The sequence below is a fragment of the Heterocephalus glaber genome, unplaced genomic scaffold (genome assembly GCF_053883595.1).
Source record: "Heterocephalus glaber isolate CG9 unplaced genomic scaffold, H.glaber_assembly_v1.0 deba00001532, whole genome shotgun sequence".
In the NCBI taxonomy this organism is placed as follows: Eukaryota; Metazoa; Chordata; class Mammalia; order Rodentia; family Bathyergidae; genus Heterocephalus; species Heterocephalus glaber.
Genome location: NW_028258330.1, coordinates 10,115,567 through 10,131,864, shown reverse-complemented (window position 1 = coordinate 10,131,864; position 16,298 = coordinate 10,115,567). Strand labels below are relative to the sequence as shown.

Genomic DNA, 16,298 nt, shown 5'->3' with positions numbered 1-16,298 from the left:
CTCACCTCCTCGGCACTGGGGCCAGCTCTGTTCTTCAGAGCTGGGGCAGTGGTATGGCTGCCTGGAAGTCTCACCTCCTCAGCACTCTGGTCTATGTTCTTTTCCCATGAAGAGAGAATTGATTCAATCATCCAGTATTAACACAGGACTGATACTGTGCACTTGGACGAAGGCTAGGAAGATGAAGAAGAAAAGGTCTCCCTTCCCTCCATGGAAGGAAAATATTAAAGTGTATAATGAGCTTTGGGATGAGTGCTTAGAAGAATAGATGAGTTACGAGAGACACCAAAGAGAAAGGCCTTACCTCTGTACTGGATTATTGACCAGGAGGGTTCAAATTGCACTTTGAGGGATGAGTGAGAGTTCACCACAGAAAAGAGGGAAAAAAGCATCTAGGAGAAACTGAGGCTGTGTGTTGGGAACACTGAGAAACTGTGTTAGAGGGAGGAGCAGAGGCTAAATTGGGGGGTTGCTTTTGAGATCATATTAGTTAACTACTATTTCAATAATGAACATAGAGACCTCAATGGCATCCAATAATTAGTACTCATATCTCATTTGAGACAGAAAGTGGGCTGCCTTAAATGTGCCCTGTCTCTCCTCCTCTCCAGGGCCCATCCAAAGACCATCACACAAGCCTATGCATGTTGTTGTCATATCACTAGCATACCTTCATTACTTTTTCCCTCCCTTTCTCTCCCTCCCCTTTGCCTCCATCTCTTTTTTTTTAATTCTTTTATTTGTACATTTTAGGTGTACAATACATTTACATTTATCATTGGGTGCTTGTACCTGTACATGGTGTATCTTGGTTCTTATTTTTTTCCCCATTACCTGTGCACCCTTCACCCTTTTCTCATAAATTTTCCTTTCCCTTCTTTCCTTTCCCTTTCCCCTCATACCACCCCTACACCTTTGGACCTTTTCCAATTTCAAATTATCAATTATTCATTTTAATCATTTTAATCATTATTTATACTATCAGTTTCTGACACTAGAGAAACTATTCAGTATTTACCCATGTGTGTCCTATTTGGTTCACTTAAGAGTATGACCTCAATATGCATCCATTTAGCAATAAATGTCTCTAGTTTCTCATTCTGTATGGCTGAGTAGTACTCCATTTTATAAAAAAAAAAACACATCTTCTTTATCCAGTCTCCAGTTGATGGGGACTTGCACTGTTTCCAAGCTTTAGCTATTATAAACTGTGCCACTATAAACATAGGTGCACATATATCGCTGTGGTATAATTCTTTTAATTCTTTGGGGAAGATACCCAGCAGGGGAATAGCTGGGTCAAATGAGACCTCCAGCCCTAGTTCTTTGAAGTATCTCCATACAGATTTCCACAGTGGTTGCACCAGTCTGCACTCCCACCAACAATGGAGAAGGGTTCCTTTCTCCCCACAACCCTGCCAGCATTTGTTATTGGTTGATTTCTTGATAGCAGCCACTCTTTCGGGGGTGAGATGGAATCTCAGTGTTGTTTTCATCTGCATCTCTTGAATGACCAGTGATGTCGAACATTTTTTCATATATTTATTTTCTGCTTTTGCTTCTTTGTCTGAGAAATGTCTGTTCATTTCAGATGCCCATTTTTGAATTGGGTCTTTGAATTTGAGGGATCTGATTTTTTTTCAGTTCTTTATATAGTCTAGGCAATAGACCTTTGTCTGAGGTACAGCTGCTAAAAAATTTTTCCCACATTGTAGGTTGTCTCTTAGCTCTGTTGGTGATTTCTCTTGCAGTGCAGAAGCTTTTTAATAAGATGAGATCCCAGTTGTTGATTCTTTGTGCTAGTTCCCATGTTACTGAGGATTTGTTCATAAAGTCTTTTCCTATCCCAATGTCTTCAAGAGTTCTACCTAACTTAGCTACCAGGAAGTTTAGTGTTTCTGTCTTAATACTTAGATCTTTAATCCACTTTGATCTTAATTTGGTGCATGGTGATAAGTATGATTCTAGTTTTAATCTTTGGTAGGTTAAAATCCAGTTTTTCCAACACCATTTATTAAATAGGCTTTCCTCCAATGAGGGTGATTGGCTCCTTTGTCAAAGATGAGGTGGCTGAGTATGTCTGGAGTTGTTTCTGCATCTTCTAATCTATTCCACTGATCCTCAGGTCTGTTTCTTTGCCAATACCATGCTGTTTTTATCACAGTAGCTTTGTAGTATAGTTTCAAATTGGGGATTGTGATATCCCCTGACATGTCTCTGTGGTCTAGAATTGCTTTTGCTATTATAGGTCTCTATAATTTTTGGATTGTTTTCTCTAGTTCTGTGAAGTATATTGTTGAAATTTCAATCAGCATTGCATTGAATCTATATAGTAGTTTTGGAAGTATGGCCATTTTCACTATATCGGTTCTTCCTACCCAGGAACAAGGGATATCTTTCCATTTTCTTATATCCTCTTCAATCTCCTTTTTTAGAGTGCTGTAGTTTTCAGTGTAGAGGTCTTTTGCTTCCTTTGTTGGATTGATTCCTAGATATTTCATTTTTTTGAATGCTATTGTAAAAGGAATTGTTTCCCTAACTTCTTTCTCAGTGAGTCTGCTATTTGTGTATCAGAAGGCTATTGTTTTTTGAGTGTTGACCTTATATCCAGCTACTCTACTGAATCTGCCAGTTAGGTCTCTAAGTCTTTTGGCTGAATTTTTTGGGTCTTCTATGTAAAGTATCATATCATCAGCAAATAATGACAGTTTAACTTCTTCCTTTCCTATCTTTATTCCTTTTATTTCTTTCTCTTTTGTAATTGCTGTGGCTAATGTTTCCAGAACTATATTGAACAGGAGTGGTGATAATGGGCATCCTTGTCTTGTTCCTGATTTTAGTGTGAAAGTTTTCAGTTTTTGACCATTTAGTATGATGTTGGCTGTTGGTTTTTCATAGATAGTCTTAATCAGGTTGAAATAAAGACCTTCTATTCCTATTTTCTGTAGCATTTTTATCATGAATGGATGTTGGATTTTGTCAAATGCCTTTTCTGCATCTATTGAGATGATCATATGGTTTTTGTCCTTGACTCTGTTAATATAGTGTATTACATTTCTTGATTTACGAATGTTGAACCATCCTTGCATCCCTGGGATAAATCTGACTTGGTCTGGGTGTATGATCTTCTTGATGACCCTCTATATTCTGTTTGCCAGTATCTTGTTGAGGATTTTTGTATCTATGTTCATTAGGAAGATTGGTCCGTAGTTCTCTTTTTGAGTTGGGTCTTTCCCTGGTTTTAGAACCAAAGTAACACTTGCTTCCAGGAAAGAATTTGGAAGCCTTGCTTCCCTTTCAATTTCCTTGATGAGTTTAAAGAGTAATGGTGATAGTTCTTTAAATGTCTTTTTGAATTCAGCAGTGAAGCCATCAGGACCTGGGCTTTTTTCTGTTGGTAACTTTTTTATTACATTTTCAATTTCACTCATTGTAATTGGGGTGTTTAGAATTTCTATATCTTCTTTATTTTACTTTGGCAATTCGTATGTATCTAGGAATCTGTCCATTTCTTCTGTGTTTTCCATTTTATTAGAGTACAGGTTCTCAAAGTAGGTATTGATGATCCTCTGGATTTCTGCTGGGTCTGTTGTGACCTCACCTTTTTTGTTCTTAATTCCATGGATTTCAGTCTTTTCTTTCCTGTTTTTGATAAGGTTGGCTAAAGATTTATTGATTTTATTTATTCTTTCAAAAAACCAACTCTTTGATTCATTAATTGTTTGTATCATTCTCTTAGTCTCCATTGCATTGATTTCTGCTCTGATCTTTATAATTTCCTTTCTTGTATGAGCTTTGTGTTTGTAATGTTCTTCTTTTTCTAGGAGCTTAAGGTTCTGCATTAGGTTATTTATCTGAGTTCTCTCTGTTTTCCTAATATGGGCATTCACTGCTATGAATTTCCCACATAGAACTGCTTTCATTGTGTCCCATAGAATCCTGTATGTTGTAATGACATTATCATTTTCTTGTAGAAACTGTCTAATTTCATCTTTAATTTCCTCTGTGACCCATTGGTTGTTCCAGAGGGTGTTATTCAATTTCCATGTATTTTTGGTAATTTTGTGGTTTCTTGTGTTATTGACCTCCAATTTTATTGCACCATGGTCTGATAATATACTGAGGGTAACTTCAATTCTTTTACATTTACTTAGATATGTTCTATGAGTTAGCATGTGGTCTATTTTGGAGAATGACCCATGTGTAGCCAAAAAGAATGTATTCTGATTTTGTGGGGTGGAACGCTTTGTAAACATCTAGTAAGTCCATTTGTTCAATAGCTTGGTTCAGTTCTAAAATTTTGTTGTTATTTTTTTTGTCTGGATGATCTGTCTATTTGTGATAGTGGCATATTGAAGTCCCCCACTACAATTGTATTAGTGCTTATTTGATTTTTCATGTCCATTAATATTTGTTTTGTATAGTTGGGGGCATTCATATTCGATGCATATATATTTATGATTGTCTGTCATCTCTGCCTCTTCAATTGTTCCCTTCACAAGGATGTACTGCCATCTTTGTCTCTCTTAATTAGTTTTGGTTTGAAATCTATTTTGTCTGCAAATGAGATTGCTACCCTTGCTTTTTCCTGGCTTCCTGTCACATAGAGAACTGTTTTCTGTCCTTTTTCAGTCTATGAATTTCTTTTTGAGTTAGGTGTGTTTCTTGTATACAGCATATTGCTGGATTTTGCTTCTTAATCCATTCTGCCAGTCTATTTCTTTTGACTGGTGAATTGAGGCCACTAACATTGATGGTTATAATTGATAGATATGGACTCATCCATGTCATGATGTTTTCCTGTTGTTGGCTCTTTTATTTTTCCCCCTTTCCCTTTAGTTTCTTACCTTGCCTGGTGGCTTCCCTCTGTTGGGCCTCATGGAGTTGTGGCCTTAATTGTCTTTTTCTAGGATATTGCTTAGAGTTGGAGTGCTGGTTTGGGTTCATGAAATTTCTCAAGTGTTCTTTGTCATGGAAGTATCTAATTTCTCCATTGATTTTGAAAGATAATTTTGCAGGATACAACAGTCTAGGTTGGAAGTTATTTTCTTTTAGGGCTTGAAATACTTCACTCCAGGTGCTTCTTGATTTGAGGGTTTGTGTTGAAAAGTCTGCTGTGATTCTCATGGGCTTTCCTTTGTAGGTGATTTGTTTCTCTAACTGCCTGTAGGATTTTGTTCTTCTGTTGGGTTTCTGGGATCTTAACTATTATATGTCTAGGTGTAGACTTTTTTTTTTATCATGGCTAGTTGGAGCTCTATATGTCTTACTTATCTGTATGTCCAATTCTCCACCTCTGTCTGGGAAGTTTTCTACTATTATTTCTGTGAACAGTTTTTTATGTCAATTGTACTTTCTCCTGTTTTTTCGTGGACTTCTATCATTCTTATGTTGTTCTTCTTTACATCATCCAGCAACTGCTGGATTGATTTCTCATGGTCCCTTACTATTTTTAAGAAATGTCTGTTTTCATGGTCCTTAAGCACAATCCTGTCTTCTATATCTGATATTCTATATTCACATTCCCTTAATCTGCTCTGAATGCTTTCAATGGAGTTTTTAATCTCCTGAATATCTGTTTGAATCTGTTTCATGGATTCCATTCCTTTCTTATGTTGAGCGATCATGATTTCCATTTCTTTCTTAATTCTGGGCATTCATGGCTTCCAGCATATTTCTGAGCTCATCTATTTTTTCATCTGTTTCTGTTCTAGATCCTCTAATCATGTCTTTCACTCTGCAGACCATCTCTGTAGTTATCTGGGAGATTATTTCTGGTTTGAATTTTTCTAGAGCCTCATTCATCTGTTTTGTTACTTCCTGTGCTATCAGTTCAGGGTGTCCAGGTGGTTGATTATCAGACTTTTCCACCTTGTTTCCCCCGGCGTTTACCCTTGGTGGGGTGGAAGTCTGAGTTTGTGCCTTGCTTAAATGTCTTCTCATTTTTCTTTTTGGTACTGTCCTTGGTTTAGTTCCTGGGTTGATATTTTGAAGTTGCTTATTGTAAGTATCTTTGTTGATGTATTTAGAGCCCCTATGGAATGATTGCTTCTCAGAGGTGTCTTCCAGATATAGCTAGTCTTTAGGTTTTGAGTCTCTAATGGCTCTGAGGCTCTCTCACTTTCATTATACCAGGAAGGACAACTGATTAGATCAATCACAACACCTTACCCCAAGTGATACAATCAGCAACACAATAGCATCAAGTACTTCTTAGAAAATGACAATTTGTGGTAGTTATTAATCTGTCACCTTTAACTGTGTGAATTAAATCAAAATCAAGGACCAACTCAACATATGTTTATAGTAAATAAACTCTTCAATATAGCAACTTTACCCTTTGGGATGGGGAGTTAGAAGGATTTGGGGAGGGAGGAATAGGTAAGTAGAAGGATAGGGGAATGTTAGCAGTGAGGCCAGATGGCACAGGCAAGAGAAGGAAAGAGAAGAAAAGAAAGATAAGGAAGAAATATGAATTAGGGGCAAAACAGGAACACAAAGGAAGATGAAGAACAATGTGGGACAGCAAGGGAGCAAGGCAGAGAGAGAGAGAGAAAAGAAAGAAAAAAGAGAAAAATAAAAATTTTAAAGGAGTAGTAAAGAAGAAAAAAATTAAAATTAAGAGCAAAAAAATAGTGGTAATTTTGAAAATAACAAATAAAAGATAAAAATGAAGGGCCTCCTTCAGGGTATGTCTCTGCTATCACAACAGACAATGTGGGCAGCAGTGTGCAGTTATCAGTTAATGAGTCTCAGTAATCCAGTCACAGACTCATGAGATTCAGGCAGATTTCTGGCTGCAAGTCCCAAGTTGACCTCCCTGTCCTCCTGCAGGGTTGAACTCTAAGTTTCTTTAGCAAGTTTCCCCTGAAGATACTCTAGGTTCCAATGGGAGGTGATGATCCCTCCAAGTTACCAAGCATGGTGGTCTGGTGTGCCTTTATTGCAGAGATTCTCTTCACTTTTCCAGTGGGCTTCCATTTTCATCAGGGAGCCTGAGAGAGGCCCTCTCTCTGTTGTTCAATTCTGCAGCTCAGGCCAATGTCCTTTATGCTCCCCTGTGCCTCTACAATGTGGATCCTAGTAGCTGTACAGCCAAGAGGCCAGGGTGGGGGGCCAAGCTGGAGGCTGGTGGGCATGCCCAGGCATCCTCACCAGCTAGGTCTCCAGCTAGGTCTCCAGCTATGTCTCCTGCTAGGTCTCCTGGTCAAAAGAGCCTTCATCTCTTGATCCCTTTCTCATTCAAGAAACACCTGTTCCCTACTTCCTATTATCTATCTTTTATTTTGTTCTTTCTTTATATTTTGGCTTTCTCATGTAGGAGAAACCATGTCATGTTGAAGCTTGGGTATATGACTTATTTCACTTAACATTATAGTCTCATTCCTACAAATAATTCACATTTATCTTTCCTTATGACAAAGTAGTACTCCATTGTGGGTAAAATTTTCCTTATCCATTCATTTCTTGGTGGGCATATGGGCTGCTTCCAAAATTTAGCTATGAATTGTGCCACTATAAACATGGGTATTCATGGATCACTGTAATATGATGTCTTTAACTCTTTGCAGAAGATGCCTTAAAGAGGAATAGCTAGGTCAAATGGAATTTCTGGTTTTAGTTTTTTGAGGAATCTCCATGCTGATTTCCATAGTGGTTGTATTAGTTTTCATTTCCATCAGCATTAAAAGCTAACAAGGATGTTCTCTCAGACACTCATCCTTCTTTGTTTTACATCATTATGGGGTTTGAGAAGTCACCCTGGCTTTTACTGAAGGCAATAAAGGGTAATCATTACAAACGTGGATCACAAAACAAATCCTGACTCTGCCATTTATGATCATAGACATATGTTTCTGTTTTCTGAGCCATAAATGGAGATATCTTCTCCAGAAGGTTCCTGTGAGGATTAAATGAACTAGGAAGAGGATAACTGCACACAAACAGGGCTCAATAGTTGTGAGATGTTATTAATGTGTCCAGAGTTCTCCAGATATTTTATATTAGAGGACTAATTGCTCCACTGCCTTAAGGTTTTGAAATGAATAAGATTAAAGGATGTCAAAAGTCAAGACCAAAACAGGGAAGTGAGATCCCTGCCAACAATGTTGCCACTCTATGCAAACTTGGGTGAACCCTAACACATTTATGCCTACACAATTCATGAGTGCTATCTAAATGAACTCTCAGAGTTCATTTTAACTTAGAAAGAAAGCCTCAACCTAAGAGATGCATTTAATGTAGAATTTCAAGCTCTCTAAGGCAGGAGAGGAGAACCTTGTAAGACTCGAGAAAACTATGTGCTTCTGATGAGGTTGATCCTGCCTACTTGTACAAATCCAATTATTCATCTTGTCAGAGTTATGTTTTACTTGAAAATAGGCCTCTCCCTCCACCAGGTGTTCTCTAATTCCAACTTTTCTCTCTGAAATTTTGGGTCTAAGCATAAGCCTAAAAAATAACATGCCTCTTATTGGGGAGGAAAAAAACCTTCTCATGACTCAATTTCTTTTCTGGTATTATTTAAAGATATGCAATGCCTAGAGAACCTCCTGAGAGATGCTATCATCTATGGCCAACCTCGAACACACAGAGCTTGGAAAAAGATTCTCATCCTGGTGGAGGGCATCTACAGGTATGTAACCAACTGGAAGCTTATGAACACTCTGAGGTCCACAGCAAGCTGACCAGTGGGGAAAAGCTGGTCTTTCCCAGCTAAATGAAGAATGAGTTTGACATGGAAACTGTGGAGGAACCTAATAATGCTGTTAGTGTCCCATCTTTGTGATGATTGTATGCATATTGCAGTATACCTTAAAGATTTGGAATGTTTGTAAAGCCTTCCTCATAAATGTCCTCACAGGGCATTGTGTTGATTCTTTGCATCATCTTTGGCTGCCCCTGAGTTTCAAAGAGCTTTTATGGCTGGGTTATTCAAATTCATAATATTTCTTCCCATTATGTCTGTAGTAATAGGCTTTAATGGGCAGCCCTGATTCCCTAACTGGACACCTTCCTGGAAAGTGCATCCAGCCACCAGCTGCTTGCTGAACTTGGCCAATAATTGGCATCAAAATACAGAAAGTCTGTCTGTTTACCTCGGAGAGTAACTGAGTACACTTCTTTCTCTGACCTGGGGCCTGGGGAGTAGAATGATCTTAGCAAGTGAAGATATATTTAAAGTCAAATTTACCTAACTTTTTTGAGCTAAGCGGATAAAACACCCACTATGCCATTCCAAATTTCACTTTTATACTGCAATTTGGGATTGAATTTACTTCATGCTCTGAGTTGATTACCATTACTAAAATGGAAATTGCATCCAAGCACTTCTTCTGCTGGGTACCTTAGTCCATAAACCAAAGAAACGTGATGTCAGAGTGCCCACTCCTAAATCAGTGCTCAAACAATCCCAGCATTAGTGGAAACAAGGGAGAGATTCCCTATGATGCAATAATAGAAAAGTGAAACATATTTTACAAAGGAAGTGAGGGCTGTTTAACCTCCTAAGCTGGAGGAGTATGGCTACAAAGAAAACTTGAGAACAGAAGTAGCCTTTCTTTCCACAAATCACTCTGATCAGTCCCTGAGTGCATGAGTTACTGTCTTATGAGTGAATAACAAGTAACAGAATAAATGCACCTCCAAATGGAGGGATGAATTCTCCCAAATTTAAAATAATTGTAATAATAATAGTGATTGGTGACATTTCTAGTTTAACTTTGTTACTAATCACCCAATAGCTGGATGTCCCTGGCTAATGTGGTATTGCAAAGATAACAGTCAAATTACTGGTAGCCCAATTTCTGTATCATTTAGCATTCCCTCATAAGGTCAGCCCCCAAAATATCCACTGTGTATGAAGTCTTTGGGATCACCCAATGCTAGTGGTCCTCAACTGGGGTGTTCTTCCACCTGCCCCCAACCTGGACTCATTTGATCATATTTAATTGCACAACTGCAGTAAGTTTCTGTTGCTACCTGTGAGGGGAGTCTAGGAACACTGCCAAATATCCTACAATGCACAAGACAGCCCCTCCACAACAAAGAATTATCTAGCTCCAAATGGCAATAGTGCCAAGACTGAGCAATTCTGTTCTGGACTATTACTCACTGGCTCTAAAATTTTAGGAAGCAATCTCATATTAAGTCTGTGCTGTAGTAACCTCAAGTATAGATCTTTCTCCTTGTGTGATTTGTGCCAGCTGCCAGCATGGAGGTATAATAGAAATATACAGTGAATGTTGAAAGCTTTGAAAATTTATTGCAATAAAAAGCACATTGCCATAATCCCACTTGCTTCAAGCACACTTATCCCATCATTCCTCCCACTTTATGAAGCAGTTCAGAAAGTCTTTTTTCATGAGTGACTTTATGGGGTGTGATCAAAAATAAGATGAATGCTGCTGTCAGGTGCCATCCAATGGAAAAGCAAGCTTGTAAAAACATTGCAGTGTTTCTTCATCCACCTTTTTCACCAAATCTGGCACCATAGAATTTCTGGCTATTCCTCAAAATCAAAATGGCTATGAAAGGTAAAAATTTTGAATGAGTTCAGGACATCAAGTCACCCATGACAGCACAGCTAAGGACACTCAGGATAGAAGATTTCCAGAACTGCTTCAGAAAGTGATGAGAATGATAGGATAAGTGTGTTCAAAGGAAAGAGGAGTATTTTAATCAGGATTAAAGGCAAAGTATCTTCTACTGTAATAATTTTTTAAATATAAGGATTCCTATAATTTTTATTTACACCACATACAGGGATGGGAAGATTTGGAGGCAGCCATGAGGGTGCAGTCTATCATAGTAACTTAATCATCCTGGCATTTAGACAGTCTCATTTTCCATAGACTTGCCTTCCCAGAAAGATTTCCTTTATCCCATCTGCTGAGGAACCGTGGCTTTTTGTGAGCTGAAACACTTTGTTTACAGAGAGGAATCAGAATACCTTGTCACTGGCCTCAATGGAACCTCAGTTTTCTCATCTGTAAAATCAGGCTAGCCTAAGTGGAGTTCCAGAGCCCTAAATCTCACTGAGAAAGACTTCATAAGAGTGTTCTACTTCACAGTTATACCAAAAGATGAAATTATTTCCTATAGGATTTCCCAAAGGGCCAGGCTTAGTAACGTGAAATCAGTAGTTCACAAGTACATTTCTGCTTTTGAGAGATATATCAGGGACATACACTCGATTGATAATTGCCCAAAGCTTCCTTTGAATTTTAACCACTAGGTGTTTTTCTCTTGCTTGTGGCCTGCCACCATGCACAAAATACCACCTCCACAAAGAGCTCATGTACAATTTTTTCATAATGCTAAAAGAAACATAACAGCCAAATCAGAAACTTTCAAGCTACTTTCAGCATAAGAAAGTCTAGGTACTTGGGGCCGGGGATTTAGCTCAGTGGTTTTGCTGCCTGCTGTGCAAGCACAAGGACCCAAGTTTGATCCCTGGTACCAAAAAAAAAAAAGTCTAGGTACAAAGACTAAGAAGTCATAAAACTGTACAAAAGTAATAATAATAATAATAATAACAACAACAATAATTAATGTCACCATCCACAGGTGCTATTATTGTTATGTATAATATAAAACAGTCAGGATTTGGAGGCAGGTCTGGGACTGGATTCAAACCCTTGTGTGCCTGTCTACAGCTGTGTATTCTCCATAGGGCCCTTTTGTAAATATTAAGTGAGATCATACAAGGTAGTGCTTGACAGAGCCCTCGCCTGTAGAAAACAAGAAAGTGTGAATTGTCTTCATCTCGAGATTCACTTGCTGTCACTTGAGAAAATTGCAATTTGGAAACCAAGAAGTTGCTTAAATAACAAGGATTTGCTCTTCATCTACCCAGAGGGCAGCAGAAAAAAATCACCCATGTATCTACATTTCACATGTGCAATCTTGAAGAAACTCCCAGTCACCCTGAAGTTATTGTGACAATGCGGAAACTGAGGCTTAGAGACCTGGATAACATACCCTCACCCCAGGACAGATCAATGAGATGAGGCAGAACTGGGATTAGAAACAGGTGGCCTTAGTGGGACAAAGGCTCAATGTACATAGAAGAGTCAACCCACCTGTCCACATACAACTAAGTATGAAAAATGCAAAGTCACTCATTTGACTTTTACAATTATCCTATTTACACTTCAATTGCTTCTGTAAAATAGAGGGATAGAAACTCAGTCTAAAGTTCAGTGAACCCATGATTAGGGGATTATAATCACAATAGCGTTATTCTAATTTTCTGATACATATTTTCCTAGTGCTGTTTTTGCTTTGTCTTTGTTCATGTTTTGTATTTTTGGATTGATTTTTGGGTTTCTAGGTACTGGGGGTTGAACCTAGGACCTTTCCACTGAGCTACGTCCCCAGCTCTTTTTTATTTTTAAATAAAAAGGGTCTCCCTAAATTGCTAAATTGCCCAGACCAGGCTCAAACTTCCCATCCTCTTATCTCAGCCTCCCAGATGGCTGGGATTACATGTGTGCACCACCATATCCAGCTCCTAGATTTTTTGAAGTTTTGTGTATCTCAGAAGTCTAGATTTCTTATCAATTCTTAGTCCTTGAAAAATCTCAAAATTATTCAAAAATATACTATGAGAAAAGGGTGTCTCATATAACCTAGAGTATAAACTAGCATGGATGGAAGTCAAGCTTTCAAAATGCAAAGAATCAAAAGGTAATACCCAGCCCTTCCAAAATACACACACTAACATCTCTGAATGCCATATAGTCTAAGAATGGAGTGAGAGTCAGCCATTCTCCTCCCCAAAACACTGTAAATTTAAAGACTGAGAACTTCATTGGTGAACTCTATCCTATATTTCTATGATTTAGACACATAAAACAGAGAATAAGGCAGGAGTCATTTTTAATCTTCTCTCTCCTCCTTCTTCTTCTCTTTCATCTCCATCTTCTCCTTCTCCCCCTTCCCCCTCATTTCCTCCTCCTCCTCCTTATCCTCTTTCTTCTTCTCTTCCTCTCTCTCCCTCCCTTTCTCCCTCTCCCTTTTTTGTCTTGAGTTATGCCTTGGACCCAACAAGGAGATATTTCTCCCATGCAAATTGGATAATATGGTTTATATGTGGAAAAAAATGAGAAGAAATTTTTTAAAAGAGCCTTGTCACTTAGCTAATACATTATGTAATAGAAAAGATATAAAAAATTACTCACCAACTTGCTGGTCAAAGAATAATTCAAGTCCTTGCACAGACTTTCAAATTAAACTTACCTACAGTTGCAGTTCAGTTCCTTTTCTTTCTACAGAAGTTAAAAACACAACCTTCTATGGCCAGGGACTTAGCTCAATGGCACTATGCCTGCCTCACAAGCCTAGGGTACAGAGTTCCACCCCCAGTACAAAAAAAGAAAAAAAAACAAAAAAACACAGCTTTCTATTCAAAGAAGGAAGAATAAAATGCTATTCTTTTCTCTCTATTGTTTTTGGTACTTTTTAACAACATCAGAATAACATAGGTAGCATTTTTATTTATGCCTCAGACTTAATATCCCACTCTAAAAAAAGTTCAATTCAAATTTGATGACATTTAGAAAATGAAAACTTAGTGTGGATGAACATAACTCTATAAAAGCTGAGCTCTCCCTAGGAATTTCTGTTTGCCCCTGCATTAACTCTACAGTCATCAGTATTGTAGAGTCATTAATCTTAGAGAAAGAAATATAAACCTGGTGGGCAGGCTCCTAACATTAGCTAGAACAGCTCCATTGAAGGACAGTTAATTAGCTGCCCAGAATGTCTACAAACACTGTTCTACATTACCTTTGCCACCTACCAAATTCAGCTCCAGAACAAAGAATGACTATTTATGGCATGTCAGGTTTTCAGAATATTTGTGTTACTAACTTACAACATTTTACAAATGAGAAGAAAATTCTAGAACTCTGAGAGCCTGAAGCCATTTATTATGGTTGACAACCACAATGACACCCACAAGCCTCATTTCTAGAAAATTCAACACATCATATTCAAGGGCTCCCAATTTCTCAAGTTAGGCCTCAGTGCAACCATTTCCTCCCAAGTTTCTCCTCCCAAGAGCAACAGTAGGTCACTGGATGTGCATTGTGGGGCAGTTTGTTTATATGCATGATTTCCAGCCATGATTAGAAAGGTCTCACCAGCAGGGCTCCATCACTGTGCTTATTGTACTTATATGAAGAAACTGAGGCAGAGGACATCATGAAAGAAGGTTGCCCGAGTTCACAGTTGGTGAGTGATATGGCCTCCATCTAAGCTTAGGCCATGCTACCTTCCCCAGAAGTGAGACAACTTTAGCAAGCAGGCAATCTAAGAAAATTCTGTAAGAGAAACTATTTGATCTCTATTTCACTAAAATCCAAACTCGGGCATCCAAGATGATCTTCTGAAACACACAGATGTTGTACCCCACAATCCTCTCTCTCCTAACTCCCACTGACTGAGTAGCTGTGCAACCAGCTGGACTGTTTCGACCAAATCAATCTAACACTTAGGTGTATTTCTAAAATTACATTACATTTAATATAAAAACTAATTAGGAAGAAGAGTGTTGAACTCTCTGATTCAATTGATAAGGTTTTTTTAGCTGAATTAAAGGGCTGCTTGAATTGTTTGACAAGCTCCTCTGGGTAGTGAATGTGTAAGTCTATGTGTTTTCACAGAACTCACCTGTGGGTCAAAACCATGTGCGGTATAGACACAGCTTACAAAGTGTTCTGAGAATTGATTTGAGGCAAAAGTTCTTTTAAATCTATTGAGTTCCAGAGGTGTTGTATAAATATAAATTTAATACTACTAATTGACTTTATATTTTTCTCTTCCCCAGAGGAATTAAATTGTTTTTGCAATTTACATAGCATGAGAAGTAAAACACACATAGGCCTAAAACAAATGAGTTTATCTGTAACTGTAGTCCTCAAAGTGCTGTTTCCAACCTTTGGAGCCAGCATCCCCCCAGGAGCTTCTACACATTTTCAATCACCCTAGACCCTCTGAATGAGAACCCTAGAGAAAGAGCCCAGCAATCTTTGTCTTCAGTCTTTCAGGGGATACTAGTGCTCATCCAACTTCTGTTCCATTTCTCTAAAGGAGCAAATGAGAAGCAACACCGCCAGTCTCAAATAAGACTTTGACTTGCAATTGAACAATGAATGTGGGGCCTAGAGACATTCTGTTACGGTTTTATTAATACTACAATATCTTAGATAAGTTCTTCCTTGTGTTTTTAATTCCCTTTTAAATCCTTGGCAATTCAAGAACTGAATTTAGATCAGCCAGACCCAGTCAAAGAGGTAATGGCAAGTAAATAAAAGTGGGCTCATGGCGCAATTTAATTAAAACTAGCAAAATGGCTGGAATCAAAAGCAGTCAGTCTAGTTACAATAATCCGCTTTACAAATATATGTGGTCAACAGTAGAGTAAGTTTATGGCTTACTTGGGAATTAGCTATAACAACCCACTGAATATAAATTATTTTATTGAAGTAGCTTAGATATGCCAAGCACCCTCACAAGATTGAAAGCATTGTCTTAGCCACGTAAAGTATGTCTTCAGAAGAAAAGTATGGCATGTCCCAGTAATCCCTGCCTGGTTTCGGGGCAAACTGTGTGGAATGTATTGGACAGAGACTGAAGGAGCATCTCATGAGAGTATTTATTAATTATGAGCATTTCTTCTTCTGCCCTAGCATGGAAGGTTCCATTGTGAATCTACCTGAGATTGTGGCTCTAAAGAAGAAATACAAGGCCTACCTCTACATAGATGAAGCACACAGTATTGGGTCTGTGGGCCCAACTGGCCGGGGTGTCAGAGAATACTTTGGTCTAAACCCTGAAGACATCGATGTGTACATGGGCACATTCACCAAAAGTTTTGGAGCTTCGGGAGGTTACATAGCTGGAAAAAAGGTAACAAAGGGACTCCTTGTGTCTTTTTGAAACCTGTGTCTGTTTAAAACCTGAACACCCTGGGGACATGATAAACATGGCTTCTCTGAATTTCGTAAAAGCTTCAGTTCACTTATCTGCCTCGTGTGATTGCTGCAACCCAGCTACAGTGGGGCCCAGCTACAATGTGCTCACTGGAAGGTGAGACCAGGAGTGATGAAGCTCATTTTCCAGTAGTGAAGAGGGGCCTTGGACACATAATCACATTATAATAAAATGATGCCAACAGTGGGCACAAGGTACAAATTACAAAGGAGAGAGAGAACCCTGCAGGGTAGTATTTGAATGTCCACTCTGTTGACTAATAATGGGTGGTTCTGTTACACAAAGACTAAACAGTATAT

The 16,298-nt window shown here is 38.5% G+C and overlaps 1 protein-coding gene across 6 annotated transcripts in view; it reads left to right on the top strand.

The window, feature by feature from the left end:
• The window catches only part of Sptlc3 (serine palmitoyltransferase long chain base subunit 3), a 181,604-nt gene that overhangs the window by 123,876 nt on the left and 41,430 nt on the right, over positions 1-16,298 (top strand). For all 6 annotated transcript variants that reach the window (XR_015442065.1, XM_021255074.2, XM_004840827.4 and 3 more), the window contains 2 exons: positions 8,530-8,635; positions 15,696-15,915. Coding sequence is in view for 5 of the 6 variants with exons in the window: in XM_021255074.2 (XP_021110733.1) it covers positions 8,530-8,635; positions 15,696-15,915 (326 nt within the window). In the remaining variant the exon portion in view is untranslated. The remainder of the gene's footprint in view (positions 1-8,529; positions 8,636-15,695; positions 15,916-16,298) is intronic.